The 24,296-nt window shown below is 36.6% G+C and overlaps 1 protein-coding gene across 1 annotated transcript in view; it reads left to right on the forward strand.

Annotated features, from left to right (window-relative positions):
- LOC129737866 (hemicentin-2-like) overlaps positions 1 to 24,296 on the forward strand; it is an 811,499-nt gene that overhangs the window by 651,781 nt on the left and 135,422 nt on the right. Inside the window, exon 6 of the mRNA XM_055729030.1 lies at positions 9,202 to 9,312. Within this exon, the coding sequence (XP_055585005.1) occupies positions 9,202 to 9,312 (111 nt within the window). The remainder of the gene's footprint in view (positions 1 to 9,201; positions 9,313 to 24,296) is intronic.

The following is a 24,296-nucleotide window of genomic DNA, read 5'->3' on the forward strand; positions in this document are numbered from 1 at the left end:
CCAATATTTACAAAAATCTATTTTTGAAGTTATTGCTTAAAAACCTTAAGTGTCCGGTAGTAGACGACTTCCCCCTAATATTTTTTGGTTCTTTCAGAACATCTCTGGCGATTTTCGAATGAAAAATTTTGTTTTCCCAATCAAATTTCCATACAAAATTAAATCTCGTTGCGCTAATTTAGGACTGGATGGATCGCTTCCAAAATGTTTATTGCTATTTCTGGCAGCAAAACCAACCAAAAAAAGGTGTGGGAGGTGAAAAAATTTCAGAATTTGAAATTTTCATACAATGCTTGCAGCGGTCTAATGGACATATGTGTTTCTTATTATGGACATAAGTTAATGTTGTCAGATTGCCCGGTTTTATTCGGGTTTGGTTTAAAATAATGCTTGGTAATTTATAAAAAGAGTCCGGATTATGCCCGGGTTTATTCTCATTCTAAATTTCAAATCAAACTAAAAAAAACAAGAAATGTTATTTTTTTTTATGCAGCCAAAACGAAATGTATTGAGAGAGTTTTATAACAAAAATCAGCAAAGGTGTTTTTGGAATCCTAACTTTCGATTTCGAATTCATAACAAAAAAAAATCCTTTTCGTTAGAGCAAGTTCACTGGTGTTGGGAAAAAGTGGTAGAAATTTTGACATTTTGGAAATTTTACCAAGCAAAAATGTTTTCAACATCTTTGGACGTTGTATTTTTTCACAGCACTGTTTTTATTTCAGCCGTACGTGTTAGAAATATTGCTATTTTTGCATCACAGCATGCGAAAATACAACACGAGTTGTACAAAAGCTTGAAGGCCACAGATCTTGAAAATGTTTTTGCATGGCAAAATTTTCAAAATGTGCCACAAGTGACAAAATTTCTACCACTTTTTTCCAACACCAGTGAACTTGCTCTTAATCTTATTTTCTCTTCACTACAATAAATTTGAACAGCTCTTAAGAGAAATGAATTCGGACAAAGGATACTTTGATTATTCAAATCCCTATCGTTGCATGTCAATATAGGAATGATTTTAAAAAGTTTGCACCCGCGTTTCAGAAATATCAATAATAAACCTACTTTCAACCTGCACAATTTTTTTAAAGCTTTTTTCACCAGACTTCATTCTTTCAAATCGTACTGTTCCTTTTATTATGTGTAATTTTAATCTAACCTTTTAATTGATTAACTGTTTTATTCGCCGCGATGAATGGTTTGTTGTTATCATCGACTTTTTTCGGCGAGAAATAAAACAAATGACATGCAAGTTGGTCCGAGCTACATCTGGCTGTTCACTCCTCTTCAGTGGACCTTTAAAAAAAATATTTTTATTACAATGTTCCATTTTACTAGATTATGCAACTTACTTTATCTAGCGATCGTCTAACTACTGTTTGTTTCTGTTGTTTGTTTTTGATGTTATGTTTACATTTATGTGCAAAAGTGAATGAACAGCAGCTCATAATGGATATGTTCAACAGTATGTTGAACAGGTGAAATTTACTATTGAACAAGAGGTAGATGGCAAAATCAAATTCCTGGATAAATGATCCTTAAGGGGGGGGTAGGGTCTAACACTTTCAAAAAATCGATTTTTTTATTTTTCTATTTTCTTATTGTAAAACATTTCAAGAATGTTGTGTCAAATTTTCAAGTCAATTGAAGCAAAACTGTAGAAGTTATAGGCCTTTATCTCCTCCTATCTAATACTGCAAGAAAGCAAGAGCAGAAACTTTAAACGCGTTTTTCTCGAAAGCACATTTTTAAAGTCCGTGGACATCGTCATTTGAAAACTACTTATCCGATTCTTTTCAAATTTGGAACATATTTTCTACATATAAAATACCAGACCCCAACGTTTTTCTTTTTTGATTTTTTTACTTTGGGGAGATTTTAGAGGTGAAAAATGGCGGATTTTTAAGTGAAAAATCGTAGTTTTTACTTCAAACAGCCACAAAAATTTCATTAAAATATTTTTAAGTTAAACAAAAACGTTGGGGTCCAGAAAAACATCTATTAAAAATATTTTGCTCTGATTTTTTGACTTCAGATGATTCTGTGCTGAGATACAGTGTCCACCGCAAATCCTGTTTTCTAAAAGGCATCCTCGAAAATGCTCCGTCACCGGCTCATTTTTCAATATTTTTCTACGAAAAAATTACTAAATGTTCTTTCAATAATGCTTTGTATAATGCAAAGAATTTGAATACATTTGTTTGAACGATAGCTCTAGAAAAAAATCGTGAAAATGGTGTTTTTTTATACCCGTTAGACCCTACCCCCCCCTTAAACAAAGTAAAGAACACAATTTTCACAAAAACCAATGATAAAATACCAAAAGGAAATACTACAAATTTAGTTTACAACATAAAATTGTGAGGTTGTGAAAAATCTTATTCATATTTTTGAAGCTAGCCAATTTTTACTCAAAAGATTGGAGCAGCATAAGAATGATGTTAAAAAACAAAACAGTTGGAGGCACAGGACTTGCACAACATAGTATAGAGAACGGTCAGGCTTTCGATTTCAAAAACACCAACATCTTAGAAAAAGTCTCGAAGTACAACACAAGAATTTGTGCAGAAATGTTTCACATTGAAATAAGAGGAGACAACGACGTTGTTAACAAACAAAAAGAATCAATTAATTTTGAATCAGCCTACAACTCCATTTTACCCAAGATCAGAACACTGACAGATAAATGTAAATATTACTTCAAAAACAAACAACAGACAACAAACAGTAGTTAGACGATCGCTAGATAAAGTAAGTTGTATTATCTAGTGAAATGGAAAATTGTATTAAAAATAAAATTTTTTAAACGTCCACTGAAGAGGAGCGAACAGCTAAATGTAGCTTGAAACGTTAGGACCAACTGGCAAGTAATTTGTTTTATTTCTCGCCGAAAAAAGTCGACGATAACAACAAACAATCTTAACTTTTAAAATCCAGTCCAATAAAAAATAAAAAGTAATCAAAAAAATTTTTTTTCTTTTACACAATGGTTTCAAATTAAAAAAAAAACTTTTCATTTAATACAGTGGAGAAATTTATTAAAAAAAAACTGTAATTATTCGACCACAGTTTTCCTGAATGGAAATAATAAAGACAATGGAAATTAAATTAGACCCACTGGATTTCTCCTGCAAACAAATCCTTAAATATTCAACCCCTCTAATTGCTTTGGGACAATTGACCTCAAAAAGTTTGCTTTTACCCAAATGCACTCCTATCTGATAACGATTTTTATTCTCTTCTTCAGTGCTGCTCTAGAGTGCATTTTTCCATTCACATCTCTGATTTTCATTATTATTCAAATTGAAAAATCAGTATGGAATGAAAGGAAACCACTTTACGTTATGCATAAATAATCTTTGGAAATTGCTTCTTGCACCTGTACAAGGTAGCTCGCACGCCTTTCTGTCTGGCTGGTTATAAAGGGCGACTTTCACGAGCTTTACAAATGCCGAATTATTGAAATAACATCAGCCAAAGTAGGTACGACACGCCGACGACGATGCCACGAAGCAGAAGGACGACGACGGCGCGCTTATCGTCCGAATGAAATCGCTTTATGTATGTCCGGAGTCCGGAATTTCCTGCTTCCCATCACTTCCCGGCTTTGCTAGCACCCGAATGAAATGCATTCATTCTGAAGTGATTTTTTCCCAACCTCATACACACCAGACAAACCAGAAAATTGTTCCCTGCTTTCCTAGAGAAAAAAATGGATCCTCGATAAAATCCAACCACGACCTGCTCTCAGGTAGGATATTTTTTACCCACTAGCACAGTTAGGCACTCGACTTTCAATCGATGGCTTGACCGAAAGTCTGCCGTAACACAGAAAAGCACCTCCGAAAAAGGTTTTAATTTTTTCATTCTTTTTTTTCTATCAAGGATTGGGTGCTTTGGGGTAGAAAGCTCTTGTCGCAGAAAGGACGATGACCATTGATATTTCAACTATGCGTGTGGTCGAAAAAAAAATAAAATTATTCTTGCGATTACGAGTTCTTTAATAAATGCTGAACAATATGAAATTTATAACATTTTTTTATTTGTGGTTGTCCTAAGATGACTAAAAATCTTAAAATATTAGAATTATTGCCCTGTAGATAAGAAGGATATAAAGGGTGACACGGTCAAAATTTGATCAATATCAACTTGACGTAATTCTTTCAATTTAGCAATTAAAAAACCAAAACACCCCTCATTTTGAAGGTTTGTGTGTGTGTAGAATGTTGCTCCTATTTTGATTTTGGAATTCACTCTTCAGTTGTCAAAATGCCGTCCAAGGAAGAAGAGCAGCGTATCAAAATTTTGCTCGCGCATCGCGAAAATCCGAGCTACTCGCACGCAAAGCTGGCAAAATCTCTAAAAGTTGCCAAATCAACCGTTACAAATGTAATTAAAGCGTTTGGGGAACGTTTGTCGACAGTTAGGAAGTCTGGATCGGGAGGAAATCGAAAACCGGAAGCCACTGAGACGACAAAGAGAGTTGCCGGTAGTTTCAAGCGAAACCCTAACCTCTCTCTCCGAGATGCCGCAAATAAGCTGGGTGTATCGTCTACAACCGTGCATCGAGCCAAAAAACGAGCCGAACTATCGACTTACAAGAAGGTAGTGACTCCAAATCGCGATGATAAACAAAATACGCGACCAAAGCGCGATCCCGGAGGCCGTACACGACGATGCTGACGAAGTTTGACTGTGTGGTAATGGACGACGAAACCTACGTCAAAGCCGACTACAATCAGCTTCCATGACAGGAGTTTTAAACGGCAAAAGGAAGAGGAAAGGTAGCAGATATTTTCAAGCACATGAAACTGTTAAAGTTCGCGAAGAAATATCTGGTTTGGCAAGCCATCTGTACCTGTGGCTTGAAAAGCAGCATTTTTATAGCTTCCGGGAGAAATTTACGTGAAAGAGTGTTTGAATAAACGTCTGCTGCCTTTTCTGAAGAAACACGGTTGTTCCGTACTGTTTTGGCCGGATTTGGAATCTTGCCATTACGGTGAAAAGGGCATGGAGTGGTACGCCGCCAACAACGTGCAGGTGGTTCCCAAGGACAAGAACCCTCCCAACAGGCCAGAGCTCCGCCCAATTGAGAAATACTGGGCTATTGTCAAGCGGAACCTAAAGAAACCAAAACAACTGATAAGGACGAGCAGCAGTTCAAGGCAATCTGGCTTTCTGCGGCGAAGAAGGTGGACAGGGTGGCTGTACAAAATCTGATGGCAGGGGTTAAGCGTAAGGCCCGGCAATTCGGATTTGGAAAAGCGAAGCCTAACTGAATGTTTTTCCTGAATTTTATACTAATTAAACTTGAAAAAGAAATTTAATTTGATTTTTTAAATAAACGATTTCACCGATTTACACGCGTTTTCCCTTGACCAAATTTGGACCTCATCACCCTTTAAGTGCCAAATAAGGTTTTTATTATTTTTTTTTTAATTTTTCCGATTGGATTAAAACTGCTTGTGCTCGAAAAATAATATAAAAAATTAAGCACCTTGACAATTCGAATGGCGTTCTGTCGAAACTATCATTAAGGCACTTACTCTTCTCTGATCCTAACCGCCTTGATAAGAAGGCAGATTCTGAAATGCAGGTACAGTAGAGCCCCTCTAATCCGAGGTAGTCGGGGGAAGGACCACTTCAGATCAGTGAATCTTCAAATTATATGATATGCATTGACAAACGCTATACTTTTCCTATAGAAGATATTGCATTTCATCCAGGCGCATGGCTCGGAGAATACAAGGATTTTGTTAGCTATTTAATCGACGTCTTTCAGCAAGTTTAGACTTTAAACTTGTAGAAACGTCGATTTAATAGCATAACAAAATCACAACTTCAACAATCGGAGCACGGATAAGCGGGGTTCTACTGTACGTAAACAAGGTTGACAATTAATAACACTATACAACAGACCTTAGTCGGACAAACCTTTAACCAATCAGTTCGATTATGATTTAAGCTAGAAAGTTTTCTTTCTTAAAATATGGTGCAGTCGTTTTTCTGCATCTAATTAAAGATCATGGTATTCCAGTGACCAGCCAATGGATGATTCTTTTTCAAAACAATGACGCTTGGCCTTGATGCTATGGAGCGTTGGAGTAACGAAAGACTGCTTGCCGGAGATGAAAACGTCCGTCCGATTTGGTCGGAAGTCTGTGTTTGAAAGTAGGAAAATGATGTAAGAGAATGCTATCCTTGCCGGGCATCTGCGCTATTGGCGTTTTTATGCAGCAGAAGACCGGAACCGGAATTCATTCCACGTATTCCTTCAGCGCAGCATAAAGTTCTGGCAGACCAGAGCGCTGGGAGCTATTCTGATCTGATGGTCCGTATATTTCGAACGGAGGGAATATGCGCTGGTCCGAATTTGGCTCTTCCGGGCTCGGATGACCGGTATAAGAGAATAACCATCCAACCGAATTCCATCATTACCAGCTATCTGCCACTGCGGGATTTTTCCAAATGCGCTACACACAATCCGGATTGCAAATGGTAATGACTCTGGCCGAAAGAGCGATGGTGATGAGAATAGGGGATTGAAATTTGAGGTTTTTTGGTTTGTGTGGTTCTATTCGTCGAGTGGCAAATGTGAGGATGTGTTCGAATTGCTTTGGACTGTTGTGGGTTTAGCAGGAAGTTTCTGTACCGACTGTAAGGATTGCGCTGGCATCGTATCGAGCTCGGTCGAGTCTTACAGGGGAAAGTCATAATCATTTCCATAACACTCCAAAATTTCGGTGAAGCGCTCACCACCACATTCGGTTGTTATATCATGTCGGGGAACCGAAACAAAACAATTGTATGAGTAAATTTAAAACCTTACCTTATCTTTGGAAGACCCCTAAAGCTTTGATGGTGAAATCATAGACAGAATGGTTTGCACTGGGTATGATTCGATGAGGATTTTGGGAACGGAATGAAGTGGAAAATTGGAACATTTGGGAAAGTGATTTGTGTTTACGGCCCTACTCGTAAGTAGCTTGAACTTACATGACGACAACAGCTTTGGTTAAATTAAAGAAGATCCTCGGAAAATTTTTAATTTTTTTTTTTAATAAATATTATAATACCTGTCTGAGATAAGATGCAACTAAATGCAAATCGAATTGACACCATGTAAATTTCGTTTTCATATGCTGGAATATTATTGTTTTGCATCAAGCGTTTCTTGATTTCATAATTCATTCATCCAAACATTTATCTTTACGATTCCAGCTTGAAGATTTTTTGTAGTATTATTCACCCCTAAATGTATGCAGTATTCTGATGATTTTTCTCGTAAAAGCATTTAAAAAACTGGCCAAACCATTTTTTTTTCTGACTATGTCAATTCAATGACTCATCAACATCAATACTTTTGATGCATAAACAGTATGATTATCTGTCGATATATTTTTTTTAGAAGTCAATAAAGTTGAAAAGTGTTGCATGTTGTCACAATTTACGGTACCTTGCATAATCATCATTCGTTCTAGAATGCCAGTTTGTCACTTTTGGAAGTTCGACGGCTTATAACTTTTTTCAGGTGCAAAAAAGATTTTTTTTTAAATTCCGGAGGCCCCAATGAATAAAAAAAACATTTAAATTTTTATGGATGCTCTATAACAGCCTAGACACAAATTAATTCTTGCAGGATTTTAAATTAAGGTTGCCAGATTTTTTTCAGCACGTATCCGGACCGGACAAAGCGTGCAATTTTAAATAAAAACCTGGCAAAATCAGGGCATTTGATTTTAAAATTGTCGACCAGAAATCCGGGCGATATCCGGGCCAATTTTCTCAAAACCCATAAATTCCTCAACAAAAATCAAGAAAAAAAAATTTTTTTTCATCAAAACTCATCGACAGACTTTGAACCATATTTTGGGCATCCAAAAAACCTTTCATGTTAATTTTTTATAAAACTTGCTAAAAAAAATGTCATTTTGGAGGCGTTTGTTGTTTTTTTTGTTTGATTTGCCAAATAAAGTGAATAAACCCGGGCATTTTTCAATGAAATTCGTAGAACTGAGCCGAGCCGGACTGTTATACGGGCAATCCCGTATAAAGTCGGACAAAATGGCAACCTTATTCTTAATCAATTTGACACTCGTGGTTCAAATTCGTATTATATTATTTATTTCTGAAACGATGTGTGAAATTTCTTTTGCTTGAAATATGTATGGTTTTCAGCCAATATTCAACTACAATGTTTATGCAATTTGCAGGATTTGATCGAAGATCGGATTGAATAAAATCCAACCAAATTCAAATCCAAATGCAAGCTCCGATTATCCGTGCTTCCAATTTTCCCGAGCCATAACTTTTACACAAAACCCATGTACACGTACAGCTGTGTTTCATGGCCGAGATAAATATTTGAAAAAAAAAGAATAGGATTTTCTATATACAGTAGAATCCCGCTAATCCGAGGTAGCAGGGGAAGGACCACCTAGGATAAGTTAAACCTCGGATTAAACGAACTATATTGACAAACCCTATACTTTTCCGATAGTATTGCAGGCGCATGTCTCGGTGAATACAAGGATTTAGTAGTGCTATTTAATCAACTTTTTCAGCTAGTTTGAACTTTAAACTTGCAGAAAAGCACACAAAATCACAATTTAACATCGATTTGTATAAAAATGGTGGCTCGGATTACGCGTAAGCTCGGATAAGCTGAGTTGAACTGTGCTTTTTAATCCATATGTTTCGAAATGTTCGGACAGCATAACAATATATTGCGATGATCAAACACAACTTTACATGGATTTAGTATGAAAATGGTAGCTCGGATAACCGGAGCTCGGACTAGGGGTGTTTCACATGTTTTATTTACCTATTGCGTGTTATTCGAGGTGTGTAAATCTAATGTGTAATACTCAACGGAGTTGAATAGGTTTTTTTTTCATTCCGAAAGCGATATGTTTCGATGGGCATTTCTTTAAAGAGTAAACTTCGACAACTATTTGAATAATATACGGGAAAACGTTCACTTTCGCTCTTTTGACGCACGTTTTTTCGAAAGTAGCTATTGAACCTCTATGATCTCAAGCGAATAAAAATTGAGGGAGTATCTATTTTTTTTTCAAATTAAAAATCATTATCATATTTAATTGTGCCGAATCACTCCTTAAATTGATTAGCATATAACTATACTGCTTCAAGTAACTAAATTCAATATAATCTTTCATTTTTTCTTTACCATTTCAGTCCCTCCCCATCAAATACTAGTGTACGACGCTTCCGGAAGAGACGTGGCTGGTGCGATTGGCCCTTTACAGGAGGATGACAATTTGGTGCTAACGTGTGAAGTCCGAGGCGGTAAGTTGGAAATAATTTCGATTATTTATGGTTGGATAACGGTTGGATTGCAAACATCATCTTTTTTTTCGAAATCATAAATTTAACACCTACATTTTTAAAATCAATTTTTTAACTTTTCGAGTTGCAGATTTCATCAGAAAGCGACAAAAATCGTAGAAGTAAGATAATACTCATACAAAAAGAAACTTATTTTGTAAAATTCCGCCAAGCTGGGCACAGGCGGCGGCAACGCTATTCAAACCGTATGGAGCACATCTTTCAGATATCCCCTTTTTTCCCCTCGTTTTGAGGGATTTAAGCTTTTTTCCTCCGATTTAAGCTTTCGTCTCCTATGCTCTCAAGGCAAAAAAAGCTTAAATCTGAGGAAAAAAAGCTTAAAAACGAGATTCGCGACCACTTATTTAAAAGATGTTGGTCACACGATACATAGACAAATCGTGTAACGTTGCCGCCATCTAGCTGGGCATCACGCGACAGTGGTGTTAGATGCAACATTCGCATACCACAGCATATATTCAATTTTTATTTCAATACTAGCTGATCCGAGGTGCTTTGCTACTGTAAAAATATTTTTTTGTTGGCATGTTTTTTAACCAATTTCAGCATTAACCTGATAGATTTTCGAATCGCAGTTCAAATACTATTTCATCTGTAAATTGGTTTTTAGGACCTGAAATTTTTACAGTGTTTCATGAATTTTTTAAATATGCCAAAATGTATGTTTCATGGGTATGGGTTCTTCACCAAGGATGGAAACGAAATGAGCTTGAGCAGATATTAGCAACAAATACATTGCAAGATTTTTATAGCTCGAATATGCGACCCAAGGACAGCGTAAGGGACAGACAACAGAACTTCAGTGCCTTTTAGCCGTAAATGTAAATGGCACTGTTGCAACTAGTAATGTGCTGTTTTCTACCCCAAAGCTTGCTTTTTTGCTTTAAGTTGTTCACATTGATGAATTAGGAGGAACCACAGCATCGCTTCCATGGATTTTGTTGGTGTACTTCGCATAGCACCTGTTATGCATAAGAGTATAGTACTGTGGAGATTTTCAGCAAGTTTTTGTGTGGTCTTTTCTTCTGTTTTAGGCCACCACACAAGAGCTGGATCGGTAATTCTTGGTTACTCAATAGTTGAGTTACGGGTGTCCACGATGAAATTGCCACACTATGAAATTGCTCTAACTTTTTAACCGCTGGTTGGAATTTAATGAAAATTTTGGTGGATTTAGTTCATAGTGCATTGTTTACATCCTGCAAGTTTTAAAGTCCTGTGATCAAAACTCGCGGAAATGGAGTCGAAAGAACAGCTCGTGCGGGATAAAATCTTGCGCATTAATCACGAGAACAAGGATATCTCGCATCGTTTCATCGCTAAAACGTTGGGAATCGCAAATTCCACGGTGTCGCGAGTGATTAAGCGGTTCGAGGAACGATTGACCACCGATCGGAAGCCCAGAAGTGAAGAAAAAAGTATTCCGTGCAACACCAAAATTCACAACCGCGTAGTAGAGGCTTTCAACCGAAAACTCGAACGCTTCCGTTCGGGATGTGTTTAAGAAGCTGTCCAGAAGGCCAACACCAAGGCTGGGTTTCGAACGTTCAAGGTACAAAAAGCCACTAATCGCGACGAAAAGCAGAAAAAGTCCGCCAAAACCCGTGCCAGGAAGTTTAACCCTAATATACTAACAAAAGTTGAATGCTGCATCATGGACGACGAAACATATGTATATTGTGTGGGAGGCGCCCAACGTGATAAACTGAGAGCGAATATAATGTGACATTCCTCCGCACGGCCGCACATTAATGCTGTTTATCCTCATCACTCATCGTCGTTGATATGTATCGCTGATACAACGGGTCTCGCACTTACCCATCCGTCGAGTAAGTGACTGAGCCGTCAACTTGGCACTATGTGGTTAACACATTTGGCGATCCTTTTAGGAGCTAATTTTTGGCCAAACTGAGATTTTCAAAAATATAAAAGTTAAAAATTTTAATTTTGAATATATCAATTGATTTGTAGAAACAAAACTAGAAAAAAACTTGTAGATCAAACTACGCGAGAAGAAAAACTGTGTGATGAATTATAACCGAGCAATTATAGGTCTCGATGAGCTGTATGGGAATGTGCACGCACGCTGCGTATGCGAGTTTATATGCTATGCTGAAGCGAACCGAAGTGCTGCGCTTGATGCGCGCTTAAATGCTGCGCCTGTTGCGAGCTATAGTGCTGCGCCCGATGCGAGCCGAAGTGCTGCGCTTGATGTGAGCTTGGTACTGCGTGTGTTGCGAACTTGTGTGCTGCGTCCTGTGCGGGCTTTTGTGCTGCCCGATGCGAGCCGAAGTGCTGCGCTTGATGCGAGCTTAAATGCTGAGCCTTTTGTGAGCTTTAGTGCTACCACAGAGAACAGAGTTCGAGCTGGAGCTCAACACGTGTGTGTGAATAGCAATCTAAGTTTCAAACCAAATGCGTAAGTGGACTAACATACATAAGATGTCGCTACCGGTACACCTATTTTTGTTTTCATTTTTTCGACACGCTTAGAAATTAATACTCATCGCTTATCTCAAAGGAGGCCAGTGCAATGTATGACAGTAACACAAATTTTGGTGTAATAAATTTTAAAACATCATGATTTAAAAAAAATGCAAATCATATTTCAATCCCAATTGAACGCTGTCTTATGCCCCATATTGTTCAAACAATTTTGGCGCTGAATTGAAAATTGAATTCCAAGTTTTAAAGTATGTGTTGGGATTTTACAATCAGTTAAAAGTTTTCTAGAACAGAAAATGTGAACATAAATGTTATAATTGTAAACTATGAAATTAATTTGCGGTTTTATCGGTGAGGGTTAAAGAGTTGAAATGAAAGACGGATAGAATGTCAGAAGAAAATTCTAAGGTGGTGAAAAGAGCGAAGAGCATTTGAAATAGAAGCTTTACCACATACTAAATTCTTTGTCCCACACCAATTAACTGTATTGAAGAAGTAGTACCCAATAGAGAAGGCACTACGTTTTTCGATACAGTTAATCGAACGGTCCGTTCGACACATGTGCATTCACATGGCGGTCGAACCATCCATAATTAACTGTATCGAAAAACGTAGTGCCTTCTCTATTGGGTACTACTTCTTCAATACAGTTAATTGGTGTGGGACAAAGAATTTAGTATGTGGTAAAGCTTCTATTTCAAATGCTCTTCGCTCTTTTCACCACCTTAGAATTTTCTTCTGACATTCTATCCGTCTTTCATTTCAACTCTTTAACCCTCACCGATAAAGCCGCAAATTAATTTCATAAAACAAATTCACGGTGATTTCTCTTCATAATAAAAAAAATTGTAAACTATGGCTCGATATTCTGGTTGATGTTACCTGAGATCGATAGATGAGGACTTGTAACTCAGGGTTAGTAATCAGTACAAATGATTAAAGTTATTTATAAACATGAGTTACAAGATAACATCAACCGGAATACCGACCCATAATTAACAGTTATAACATTTATGTTCACATTCTCTGTTCTAGAAAACTATTTACTGACAGACATACTTTAAAACTTGGAATTCAACTTTCAATTCAGCGCCAATATTGATTGAACAATATGGGGCATATGCATGGACATATGACAGCGATTAAAGTATGATTGAAATATGACTTGCATTTTTTAAAAATCAAGATGTTCTTAAAATGTATAACACAAAATATTGTGTTACTATTGTGTTTGAGATAAGTTATGAGTATTAATTTCTAAGCGTGTCGAAAAAATGGAAAAATATGTGTACTGGTAGCGACATCTTATGGATGTTAGTCCACTTACGAATTTGGTTTGAAACTTAGGTGGGTATTCTCACACACGATTTCAACAAATTTTTGTTCGGGGCCCGATGTCTGTTCTCTGTGGTGCTACGCCCAATGCGTGCTGAAGTGCTGCGCTTGATGTGAGCTTGAATGCTGCACCTGTTGGTAGCCAAAGTGCTGCGCATGCGATGTGCCCGATGTGAGCTTTGCTGCCATCGGTGTGGGCCAATGTGCTGGTTGCGTCTGCGAGCTATCTAAGCTGCGCTTACTGCGAACTTGAAATGTTACGCCTGTGTACAGACTATGCTGAATCTAATGAAAGCTTGTGTAAACTAAATGTGCTCCTCTCAACGCGAGCGTGGAACGCTGCGCCTGCAACTAGACTGGGCTGTTAATAATGAGAGGCTAAAATTACTGAGCCTGTGAGGAAACCATAGAGCGCCTGGTACATCCTGTCTGTTGCGCTTGAAGCTATATGTAGATCACCTGATGCGAGCTTAGAATAGGGTGCCTGAGAGCGAACTAACCGTGTTACGCCTTTGGCCTTAATTAGCCTAAAAGCTAATTGAACTGAGCGCGTACCTGTAGGTAATTGTAATGTTGCGTCACGTTACAAGCAAGTTAGTTGGGCTGCGCTAAATGTGAGGTAGACTTTTTGCACGCAACTTAGAAAATTCAGCTTCGCAATGCACCCGCGAGGATGTGAGTCAGCTTAGGCAAATTTAACTGCTGTTTTTGTGTTTATCGTTACTTAAGATTGTTCTTATCGAAATTTTAGAAGGCAAATTGGCGATGAAGCAATGTGAGTTTCAAGGTTAGCTGCTGATTAAAACATGAACAAAGAACCAAAAGCATCAACAAATAGTGGGCTTGAGATATAGCTCAGTTGACAAGTCTGTTGTCTCCTGAGCCGATGTCCGCGAGTTCGAGCTCAAGAGTAAACATCGAACACAGTTGTACCGGATAAGTTTTTCAATAACGATCCGCCAACTGCAACGTTGATAAAGTCGCGAATTCCATAAAGATGGTAAAACGACTATAATCGAAACAAAAAAAAATCAACAAATAGTACCGAAAGCAGCACCATGAAAATTATTATTTCAAAAGAGGTAATATGAAAAGTTTAAGCAGGACACTATGCGCATAAGCTGGATGCTTAAAAAAATTTAAAAAAAATATTTTGAGATATTTCTGAACTTTTATTTCTTCTGAGAGGAGGGTGAATGTGTGGGAGGCGCCCAACGTGATAAACTGAGAGCGAATATAATGTGACATCCCTCCGCACGGCCGCACATTAATGCTGTTTATCCTCATCACTCATCGTCGTTGATATGTATCGCTGATACAACGGGTCTCGCACTTACCCATCCGTCGAGTAAGTGACTGAGCCGTCAACTTGGCACTATGTGGTTAACACATATATCATTGCCGACTTCAAACGGATCCCCGGCAACTTGTTTTTCACGGCCAAGGTTCAGCGTTCCGGAGCATTCCGCACTCAGAAGATGTCTATTGCGAATAAATTCCTGGTTTGGCAAGCCATCTGCACGTGCGGGAAGCAAAGTGCACCTATTGTGACCCAGGACACGATGAACGGACAGGTGTACATGAAAGAGTGCCTCCAGAAGCAGCTTCTTCCTCTCCTGAAGGTTCACAAAGTCCCAACAACTTTCTGGCCGGATGTGGCCTCATGCCACTAATACCAAGGACGGGCTGAAGTGGTATGCGGACAGTAAGGTCAATTTCGTGCCGAAAATGTTCAACCCTCCCAACACTCCGGAGCTCCGCCCCATCGAAACGCTTGTACGCTTTGTAAGCTTGAGTACATACATATGGATTGATCTTGCAAGGAAACATGCGTTGCACTCAGGATCTCTTGTGTAAACTAAGGTATCGTAAGGCACTTATGATCTAACATGTGTGTGTGCTCATCAAATGCTCAACCAGTATTCATTTGACACTTATCAATAGTAGCAGTTTATCTGAAAGCATATAGTAAAAAGAAATAATGCGAGGTTATGCTACACAAAATTTAACAACTGGTCGCATTGGTCTCTTCTCTCCTCCATAAAAAATAAAAGCTTTTGTAAAATTGTTCCACATATAACTGTTCACATTTTTCGAAATGTTTTCGTAGTTTCTCAACCCCACCTTTAGACGGGGTTTATGTTATTCTACCTTACTTAAGATTTTAATTTATCTAAAAATCAGTCGAGAATGGTGGTAGCTCTTAGACCTTAATGTCAATAGGTTTTTTTTAGATCGAAAAACATGAAGCAAAGATTTCCGAGGTTACCAAATTGCTAGTTTTTCGAAAAATAGGACCATTTGCAGTTCTCATGCTTCTCTTTGCTATAGTTTGACAACTGCTTGTCAAATAGTTTCATCAGTACCCAGGGGTGGTCCTAGAGCTGGCTCTTGGGGGGGGGGGGGGGGGGGGGTGGTGATTTTCCAATTTTCAAAAATCAGTCAATATGAAGGAACGTTAATATCTGGTGAAAAAACAATCATTTGAGTGAGTGAAAGCAGGGGAAGAGCTTGCGGGGGGGATGGTCAGTTGCAAATTAGTTTACAATATAAGCTGCACACTGCTCCTCTTTCCCCCATGAATTTCACTGAACAACAGGTATTTAAAAAAGTATGAAACAAGAGATGAATAATGAAAATTTTATCAAAGTTTCTCTATATATCTACTCATTTCAATATCCTTTTACACAACTTACACATCCTTTTATAATTTAACCAGCGAATCTAAAATATCTACTGCGAAAAAAGGTTGATATTTTTTTTTATTTGTAGTTATATCTGGTATTTTAAAATTGTCACTTTAGGAGCTCTCTAAGAATTTCTCGCTATAAATGTAATTTTTAATTTAATGATTAATGGCATTTCGGTGAATTATACATTCTAATAGGAAGAATTTCAAATGAAAGTAATGAAAATTATAGACGGATAGATTAGATTAGGAAGCATGAAAGGTGTTGAAAATGAGCCAAGAGCGTGATTTGAGAAAACTTCTTGCCGCACAAGACCATTTGTCCCACATCGTATTATTGTCTAGAAGAAGCAAAGTCGATAGGCTGACTTTGCATTGATCTATACAATGATACATGGATGGATCGAAGCACGTGTTTTTCGTACCCCGATCGGGGTACCCCGATCGGGGTACGAAAAACACGTGCTTCGATCCATCCATGTATCATTGTATAGATCAATGCAAAGTCAGCCTATCGACTTTGCTTCTTCTAGACAATAATACGATGTGGGACAAATGGTCTTGTGCGGCAAGAAGTTTTCTCAAATCACGCTCTTGGCTCATTTTCAACACCTTTCATGCTTCCTAATCTAATCTATCCGTCTATAATTTTCATTACTTTCATTTGAAATTCTTCCTATTAGAATGTATAATTCACCGAAATGCCATTAATCATTAAATTAAAATCATAAACCAGCGGTGATAAACTGTTAACACAAATGTAATTTTTCAATGAAAATAATACATACGTTGATGAGAGATGAAAATGTAGAAAAAATTTCAAGCTATCTTGATTTTTTTCTTGAGTTTCCAAATATTAGAGCTCGGATATTTTAAAATTTAACGCAAGTATTTTACTTTTCACCGATAAGGCCGATAAACTATTCAACAAACATAACTTACGGGCATTAAATTCTTCATTGGAGTATTTTACTGAATCGTGATTTGGAAAATTAGTTTAATTATTTTTTAGAAAAAAAAAACCGATTGTTAAAATCAGTTTCTGAATATTATGCTTCTGGAACCTTATTCAAAATTTTCAATTTTAATTGTACTACAACAAATAAACTATAAAAAAGTGATTATCTACTCTTTTTTATTGTTCATGTAAATACCTTCACATAATTCCTATTTTTTTTAATAACTATATAATAATTTGAATTATAAAAAAGAGCTATAAAATGAACGGTTAATTCTGAATTTTAATATCTACTTTTCTTTAGTGAAGAGTCTCAATCATTTGCAATTAAAATAGCCAAGCTTTTATATCCAGAATATCGAACCTGAAGCTCAATTTTGACTTAAAAATTCAACATTATTGTGCAGATTAGCTGTAAGCAGTATCGGTGATATCTTGAAATCCAGGAGTGTTAGTTAAAAATCACTAAAAGATCTTCCGACTGTTTAGATTAGATTGATTGCCTTATGGAATTATAAGGGAATAATTTTAATTCACAAGGGAAAAATTAAAACCGAGGCAAACTGATTTTGGAAGATTTTTGCGACTCAAACTCGACTTTTTGTCAGATTTTTTCTCGCCTTTTTTATTTTCTGGCATTTGGTAATTTTAAAACTTAGCAGTTTAGAGTGAAATCGATCAATCAGAAACCTACATGAACAACAAAAAATATGTAAAATCTTTTCATAATCCTTTATTCATTTAACGATACAGATTAAAGGGAAGAATGCTAAAAATTGACAAATTCTCGGAAATAAACAATACAGATTTCTTCTAGATAATCCTCGTATTTTACAAAATGGGGAAAGATACTTACTTCTATAACTTTTTCTCATGGTAAATTACTCACATTCTTTATGAAAATTTATTATTAAGTTTAAATCTCTAAAAATCTTTTTGATATTTTACACATTTGCTAAAAATTGTACAATTTTTTTCAATGAACCTTGTTTTTTCAAAATTTATACCGGAAACAAAAGCTGATATGAAAATACAAATTTGCATTTAGTGCTCCTAAATAAGTCGAAATCAGTTTTCAAATTCTTCGTACCTCGGAAAATGTGGATTTTGTTTCCTTGTGATATAGTTTTGAATGCAGATTTTGGTTTCTGGAGATGAATTCCTACATATAAATACTGTTTTGTTGGCAATTAAATCTCACAGGGAACGCAAAAATTATAACACGTTTTTTTCGATTTATTGTTGCTGATATCTCAAGAGAAGATTTTTTTTTATTTAAACTCTTACTATGAATTTTTTATATTCGATTTCTGTTTGGCAGTACTTGTAGATTTTTCATGGTCATCCATAATATGAATGTTTGATGTGATACATTTTAAACAGAATTCAATAAAATCAGATTTGAAATTTAAATTTATGTTTTTGAATTTCATAGAAAAGGTTATAAATTTTAAGTTTACAATTCATATTTGAATGGTGAAAAATTGAGGGTGATGAAAACTCGCGAAAGAGAATCTTTACTCAGCATTAGACTTCTGATATGACTTTGTAAAGTTTAAAAATTCTCAATAAACCAGCTGTAAACAAAAGAAAAAATTAGAATTTTAAATTCAAATTTATATTTAAATTTCAGATATGTATTAGCTTTATATTCTTAAAGTAAAGTTTTATTATAATGATTCTTCCCGATTCTGAATTGATAATTCTCCTTCGGTTTAAGAAATATTTTGAAACATAAAAAAAATCCTAACGGAAAGCTTTTCGCTGCTCTAAACTTCATCAAAAATGAATTTAATTCGGCATCAACACTTGTTATTTATTACGATTGAATTGAAATATTGGTGACTAATAGACAAAAAAAGATTAGAAAGTTAGAAAATTGAAGTCATACGTTTCTTAAACGCCTACTGGAAAACTGAACACTCCGATGGATAACTTGACTAAAATTTAAATTTCTTACAATATAGGCAAATTAACACTTCAAGATCAAAGGTTTTTTTACTTCTTAGAACGACCAAGATCTGTTAATCCATTAAACATGGTAGAAATGTCTAAAAATAAAGACCATTGAAAATCACATGATCCCGTACGTTTATAGTTTAGGGGAGAATGAGGATACTTGATCCCTGGGGATACTTGATTCCTTAGCTATTTCTCGAAACTGGAATGTCTTACAAAGATCATATGTTCTAGAAAAATGTGCCAAAATGAGCAAAATAACAATGCTTGTAGTTTAAAATTTTTTAACAAAATAATTGTTTGAGTAATTGAACTTTGTTTGAAAAATTTCTCAAAATGTAACTAGAAGATCTTTTTGCATCACTTTAAAATGTTCCTTACATGAGAAAATTATGAAAAAAATATATGTTCCAATGCATCAATCGTTCGAGCGTAAAATCAACTTCATAATGCCATATTTTCAAAGCAATGGAAAACACTCAACATTTTTCAGAAAAAGTTTTCTAAAATGTTGATTATGGGTACAATTGATCCCCTAGAGTTGGGTACAATTGATCCCCCTTCCAAACGGCATATCCTTCTTCTGAATTGATCGTTATTATTGCTGATTACGAAATTACTAATATTTATCCAAAAACTAATATTTATCAAACACTTGTCTGAAGAAAAGAGCAAAAATAATTAATTTTCTCTTAATTATAAAAAATAGCGCCTTAAAGTATGCAATGTTATTAGCGTTGAGACAAAGTTATAGAATTATCTTCTTATGTCTGCTAAAAATTGTGAAATGAGAACAAACATGACCAAAATAGTCAATTAATATTCTATCTTGGGGTTTTGTTTGATTTTTATACAAGGATTAGGGCTTCCTGAATAAAAGATCAAGTCTCCTTTAAAAGGGGATCAAGTCTCCCCTAACTTCAGAAAAATCGCAATTTTTTTACTCCCACGAAAATGCTTCTAGTTCATCAACGGGTTCAAGTATCGTTCTAATTTTTGGAGCATAGAAACTTGAAGTTACAAGCTGTCAGAAAATGTCAAAGACGGCGAGTTGCTAAATTTTTCCAAAAAGATATGGTGAAAATAAGAAAAGGGGATCAAATATCCCCACTCTCCCCTAACGATTTTTTTATGGTTTCCTTCTAAATCTAAGCAAATAGAAAAACCTGCATATTGAAGGCAATAAATGTATGATGACAGCAGAACAAATATTTCAAGTATTTCAGTGAAATCATGAATTCAAAAGCTTTGAATTTGAAGCAAATATAAAATTTATGACGATTCGCTCGTGTTAATTTAGGCATATGAGGGAAATTAGTGACAATTTAAAAAAAGTTGTCCCTACATTTCATAAATAGCAAATTCAAAATCAAAACTCAACAACACACTTTGGTTGAGTTACTTATCAATAAAACTTATTTGGTATAATTCAGTCCAGGGAATCGCAAGTTACAGCTGCATAAGTATGATGGACCGACTTTTTTCAATATTGAGCCTTTTAAGTGATAAATTAACTGTTTTGTTGAATAAACACCCCCACGGAGTGGAAAATTTTGAAAATTTAAAAGCACATCTAATAAGAAAAGTTCCAACTTTTCATAGAAATTCGAGCTTTTGCGGGTATTTTATAACGGTTTTTTGCCGCTTGGGGGGGGATCACCCCGATCACCACCCCCCCCCTCCCCATAGGACCGCGCCTGTTTGAACCCACCCCATAATTGAACCCACTCTAAAGTTATGCGTACCAATTTGCATATTGATATTCTTAGTTAAGGCAAATTTATTTCAAAAGTTATGAAAATACGAACTTTTTTTGTTTCAATCTTATATTTTTTGAAAAATAAATACATGGACGAGAAACATTATCACTAGCAATTGCCTTATTTCTCTATGGTAAAACTGATTGTTTTAATAGGCCAATGTGTTACCACACTGTTCGCTATAAATAGCGGAAAGAGCATTTCATCGATTTCAGACCTTCCCGAAAAACCCGAAATGCAACCGATTGGTGTGGTTGAAGTTTTTAGGCCATAGGAAGCAATAAGCCCCCTCATAATACACTTTGTGGAAATTTCACTGCAACCATATTGCAGCTTCCGTTTCATCTACCACTTCACATCATTCCATGCTGGCGACATTATGGAGAGACTGAATATTGGAAACTCTTCTGGCACCAAGCAACGATGACGACGACGACGACGTTCCAATTTAGCCGTAGCTCGGACCCGATATTCAAGAGAGAAGCCGGTTTCCATGTGGGTTGGCTTTACTTTGGTTTTGCGTGGCAAACATTTGCATCCTTGACCGGTCGGAGCATCGTGAACGGACACTGTGTGAGGTTTAGTGTCCACATGTGAACGGAAGTTATGGCTTTTTAGGCCTTCGAGCTATTTTCAGATAGAGCTATTAGACGGCGCGGCGTTGGCCGAGTGACCTGGACAGGAAACTGTCGATAGTCGACATATATTGGTATTTTTTCTTACTCTTCACGATTGGAGAAGTGCCTGGAGTGCTTGTAGGTGTAGTGTAGTTTCATAAAAAAGTAATCAGTGCACGAAAATCATGTTCAAAAGTTTGTACACCACGTTTAGTGTTTTAAGGTTCTGAAAGTCAACCAACTGACGCGTTAAAAGTAACGTTTTAAGTCGATTTTTTAACTTTTTTTTTATGTTACATATTTTTTCAAACAGTTGGAGAAATATGGTAAAATTTGCGTAAAGTTGAGTTATTATTTTTTCCCTATTCCAACTGTTTTTTTTTTTCTTAGAAGATGATTTATATGCGCTGCTTCGAAAATATCATCCTTCAGTTTGGTACTTATTCGGTTAAAAGGGTGGGAGTATTCAGTTTGCCCATGAATGCCGAACATCTCACCGTTCAACGTCCTGTTGAATACCGTCAACTGGGGTCACATTCAACACTTAAAAAAAAAACATTTTTACAATTATTCACCCAAATTATGCATAAAAAGTAGTAATGTGTATGGGAAATCACATTGACGTAATTGAAAAATTATAAGTATCATCGATAATTTTTAATGACTCAAAAACATTCGAGAACGGGGGAAATTGTAAAAATGTTTAATTAAATGAAAAATCATATTAAAGATCATCAGGTATCAGGAATCAGAATGAGGGTAGGCTTATCAGCGGCACGATATTCAAACATTCGTGAAAATTATGCCTTGCCTTTTATCAAAGATTTTATCATTTACCTGAGGAACCTGAAAAACTTAGAAAAGGAAGAAATAAATTCAATCTATTAAAAATGGCTTGAAGCCTATAAACTTAGGGATTTTAGCAAGCTCTTTTCCACATGCAGTAAGGAATGATAAAGGGTGATACGGCCTAAATTTGGTCAAGGGAAAACGCGTGTAAATAAGTTAAATCGTTTATTTTAAAAATCAAATTATTTTTTTTTCAAGTTTAATTTGTATAAAATTCAGGAAAAATATTCAGTTAGGCTTCCGCTTTTTCAAATCCGAATTGCCGTGCCTTACGCTTAACCCCTGCCATCAGATTTTGTACAGCCAGCTTGTCCACTTTCTTCACCGCAGAAAGCCAGTTTGTCTTGAACTGCTGCTCGTCCTAGCAGTTTTTTGGTCTTCTTTTGGTTCCGCTAGACAATAGCCCAGTATTTCTCAATTGAGCGGAGCTCTGGCGTGTTGGGAGGGTTCTTGTCCTTGGGAACCACCTGCACGTTGTTGGAGACATACCACTCCATGGCCATTTTACCGTAATGGCAAGATACCAAATCCGGCCAAAACAGTACGGAACAACCGTGTTTCTTCAGGAAAGGCAGCAGACGTTTATTCATACACCCTTTCACGTAAATTTCTTGGTTGACAGTCCCGGAAGCTATAAAAATGCAGCTTTTCAAGCCACAGGTATAGATGGCTTGCCAAACCAGATATTTCTTCGCGAGCTTTGACAGTTCCATGTTCTTGAAAATATCTGCTACCTTTCCCCTTTCTTTTGCCGTATAAAACTCCTGTCCCGGAAGCTGCTTGCAGTCGGCTTTGACGTAGATTTCGTCGTCCATTACTACGCAGTCAAACTTCGTCATCATCGTCGTGTACAGCCTCCGGGATCGCGCTTTGGCCGTCGTATTTTGTTTATCATCGCGATTTGTAGTCACTACCTTCTTGTAAGTAGATAGTCCGGCTCGTTTTTTGGCTCAATGCACGGTTGTAGACGATACACCCAGCTTATTTGCGGCATCTCGGAGAGAGAGGTTAGGGTTTCGCTTGTAACTACCGGCAACTCTCTTTGTCGTCTCAGCGGCTTCCGGTTTTCGATTTCCCCCCGATCCAGACTTCCTGGCTGTCGACATACGTTCCTCAAACACTTTAATTACATTTGTAACGGTTGATTTGCCAACTTTTAGAGATTTTCCAGCCATACGTGAGAGTATCTCGGATTATCACGATGCGCGAGCAAAATTTTGATACGCTGCTCTTCTTCCTTGGACGGCATTTTGACAACTGAAGAGTGAATTCCAAAATCAAAATAGGAGCAACATTCTACACACACACACTTTCAAAATGAGGGGTGTTCAGGTTTTTTAAATGCAAAATTGAAAGAAATACGTCAAGTTGATATTGACCAAATTTTGACCGTATCACCTAGGTTGCCGAAAAAAATTCTGTGTTTTGACGCAATAAAATTCCGACTTTCTGTGATTTTACCCAAAAATTCTGTGATGGATTTCTGTGATCGTTTTTCCCTTAATTTCAATCAAAAGTCATGTCCAATTGCATCTTTTAACATTTTACTTAAGAAAAATCAATTAACATTTCCAATATTATCATACTTTTCAACTCAAAGATAATTATCCAAAATTTATATCGACATAAAAAATTAATTTTGAAAAAAACGGCCTAAATTTAAAAATTCTATGAAATCTGTGAATATTTGCAAAATTCTGTGTTCTGTTACACAGATCCTGTGAGGAAAATTGGCTCAAAATTCTGTGAAATTCTAGATTTTTCTGTGATTTCGGCAACCTTGCGTATCACCCTTTAAATAGTTATCTTTCTATATCAACAACAAACATGAATCTACCCGCAACATTCCCTTTACGCTTCGCAAGGTAAAATTTGTTACCGGGTATTTGTACAAAATCCATTTTGACGTAAGTTTCGACGTCCATCAAAATGCATCCGTTGTACTCGGTCAACACTTTCTCGTACAACTTCCTTGCCTGGTTTTAGCAACCAGGTTTTGTTTCAGCATCCTGTTGGGGTGTTTGCTTGCATGATACGACCGCAAGCCTTCTCGCAAACAAATTCGTCGAGCTGTACTGTGGTTCGTCTTGAACTTTTTTGCCAAATCACGCAATTACTTTTGCTCGCAGCTTCCGGTAATATGTTCCACTTTTACGCCTGGTTTGTTTTGCTCGATCCACCGGTAACGGGTCTCCCGGAAACGTTGCAGCACCGAATTTACAGTCGATTTTGAATATTTCAGGAATTTCGCGATCTTTACCCCTGACCACGTCGGTTTCTCTAAGTGAGTGTGCAGAATTTTCTCTCGCCTT

This window comes from Uranotaenia lowii, chromosome 1 (genome assembly GCF_029784155.1).
Source record: "Uranotaenia lowii strain MFRU-FL chromosome 1, ASM2978415v1, whole genome shotgun sequence".
Lineage (NCBI taxonomy): Eukaryota > Metazoa > Arthropoda > Insecta > Diptera > Culicidae > Uranotaenia > Uranotaenia lowii.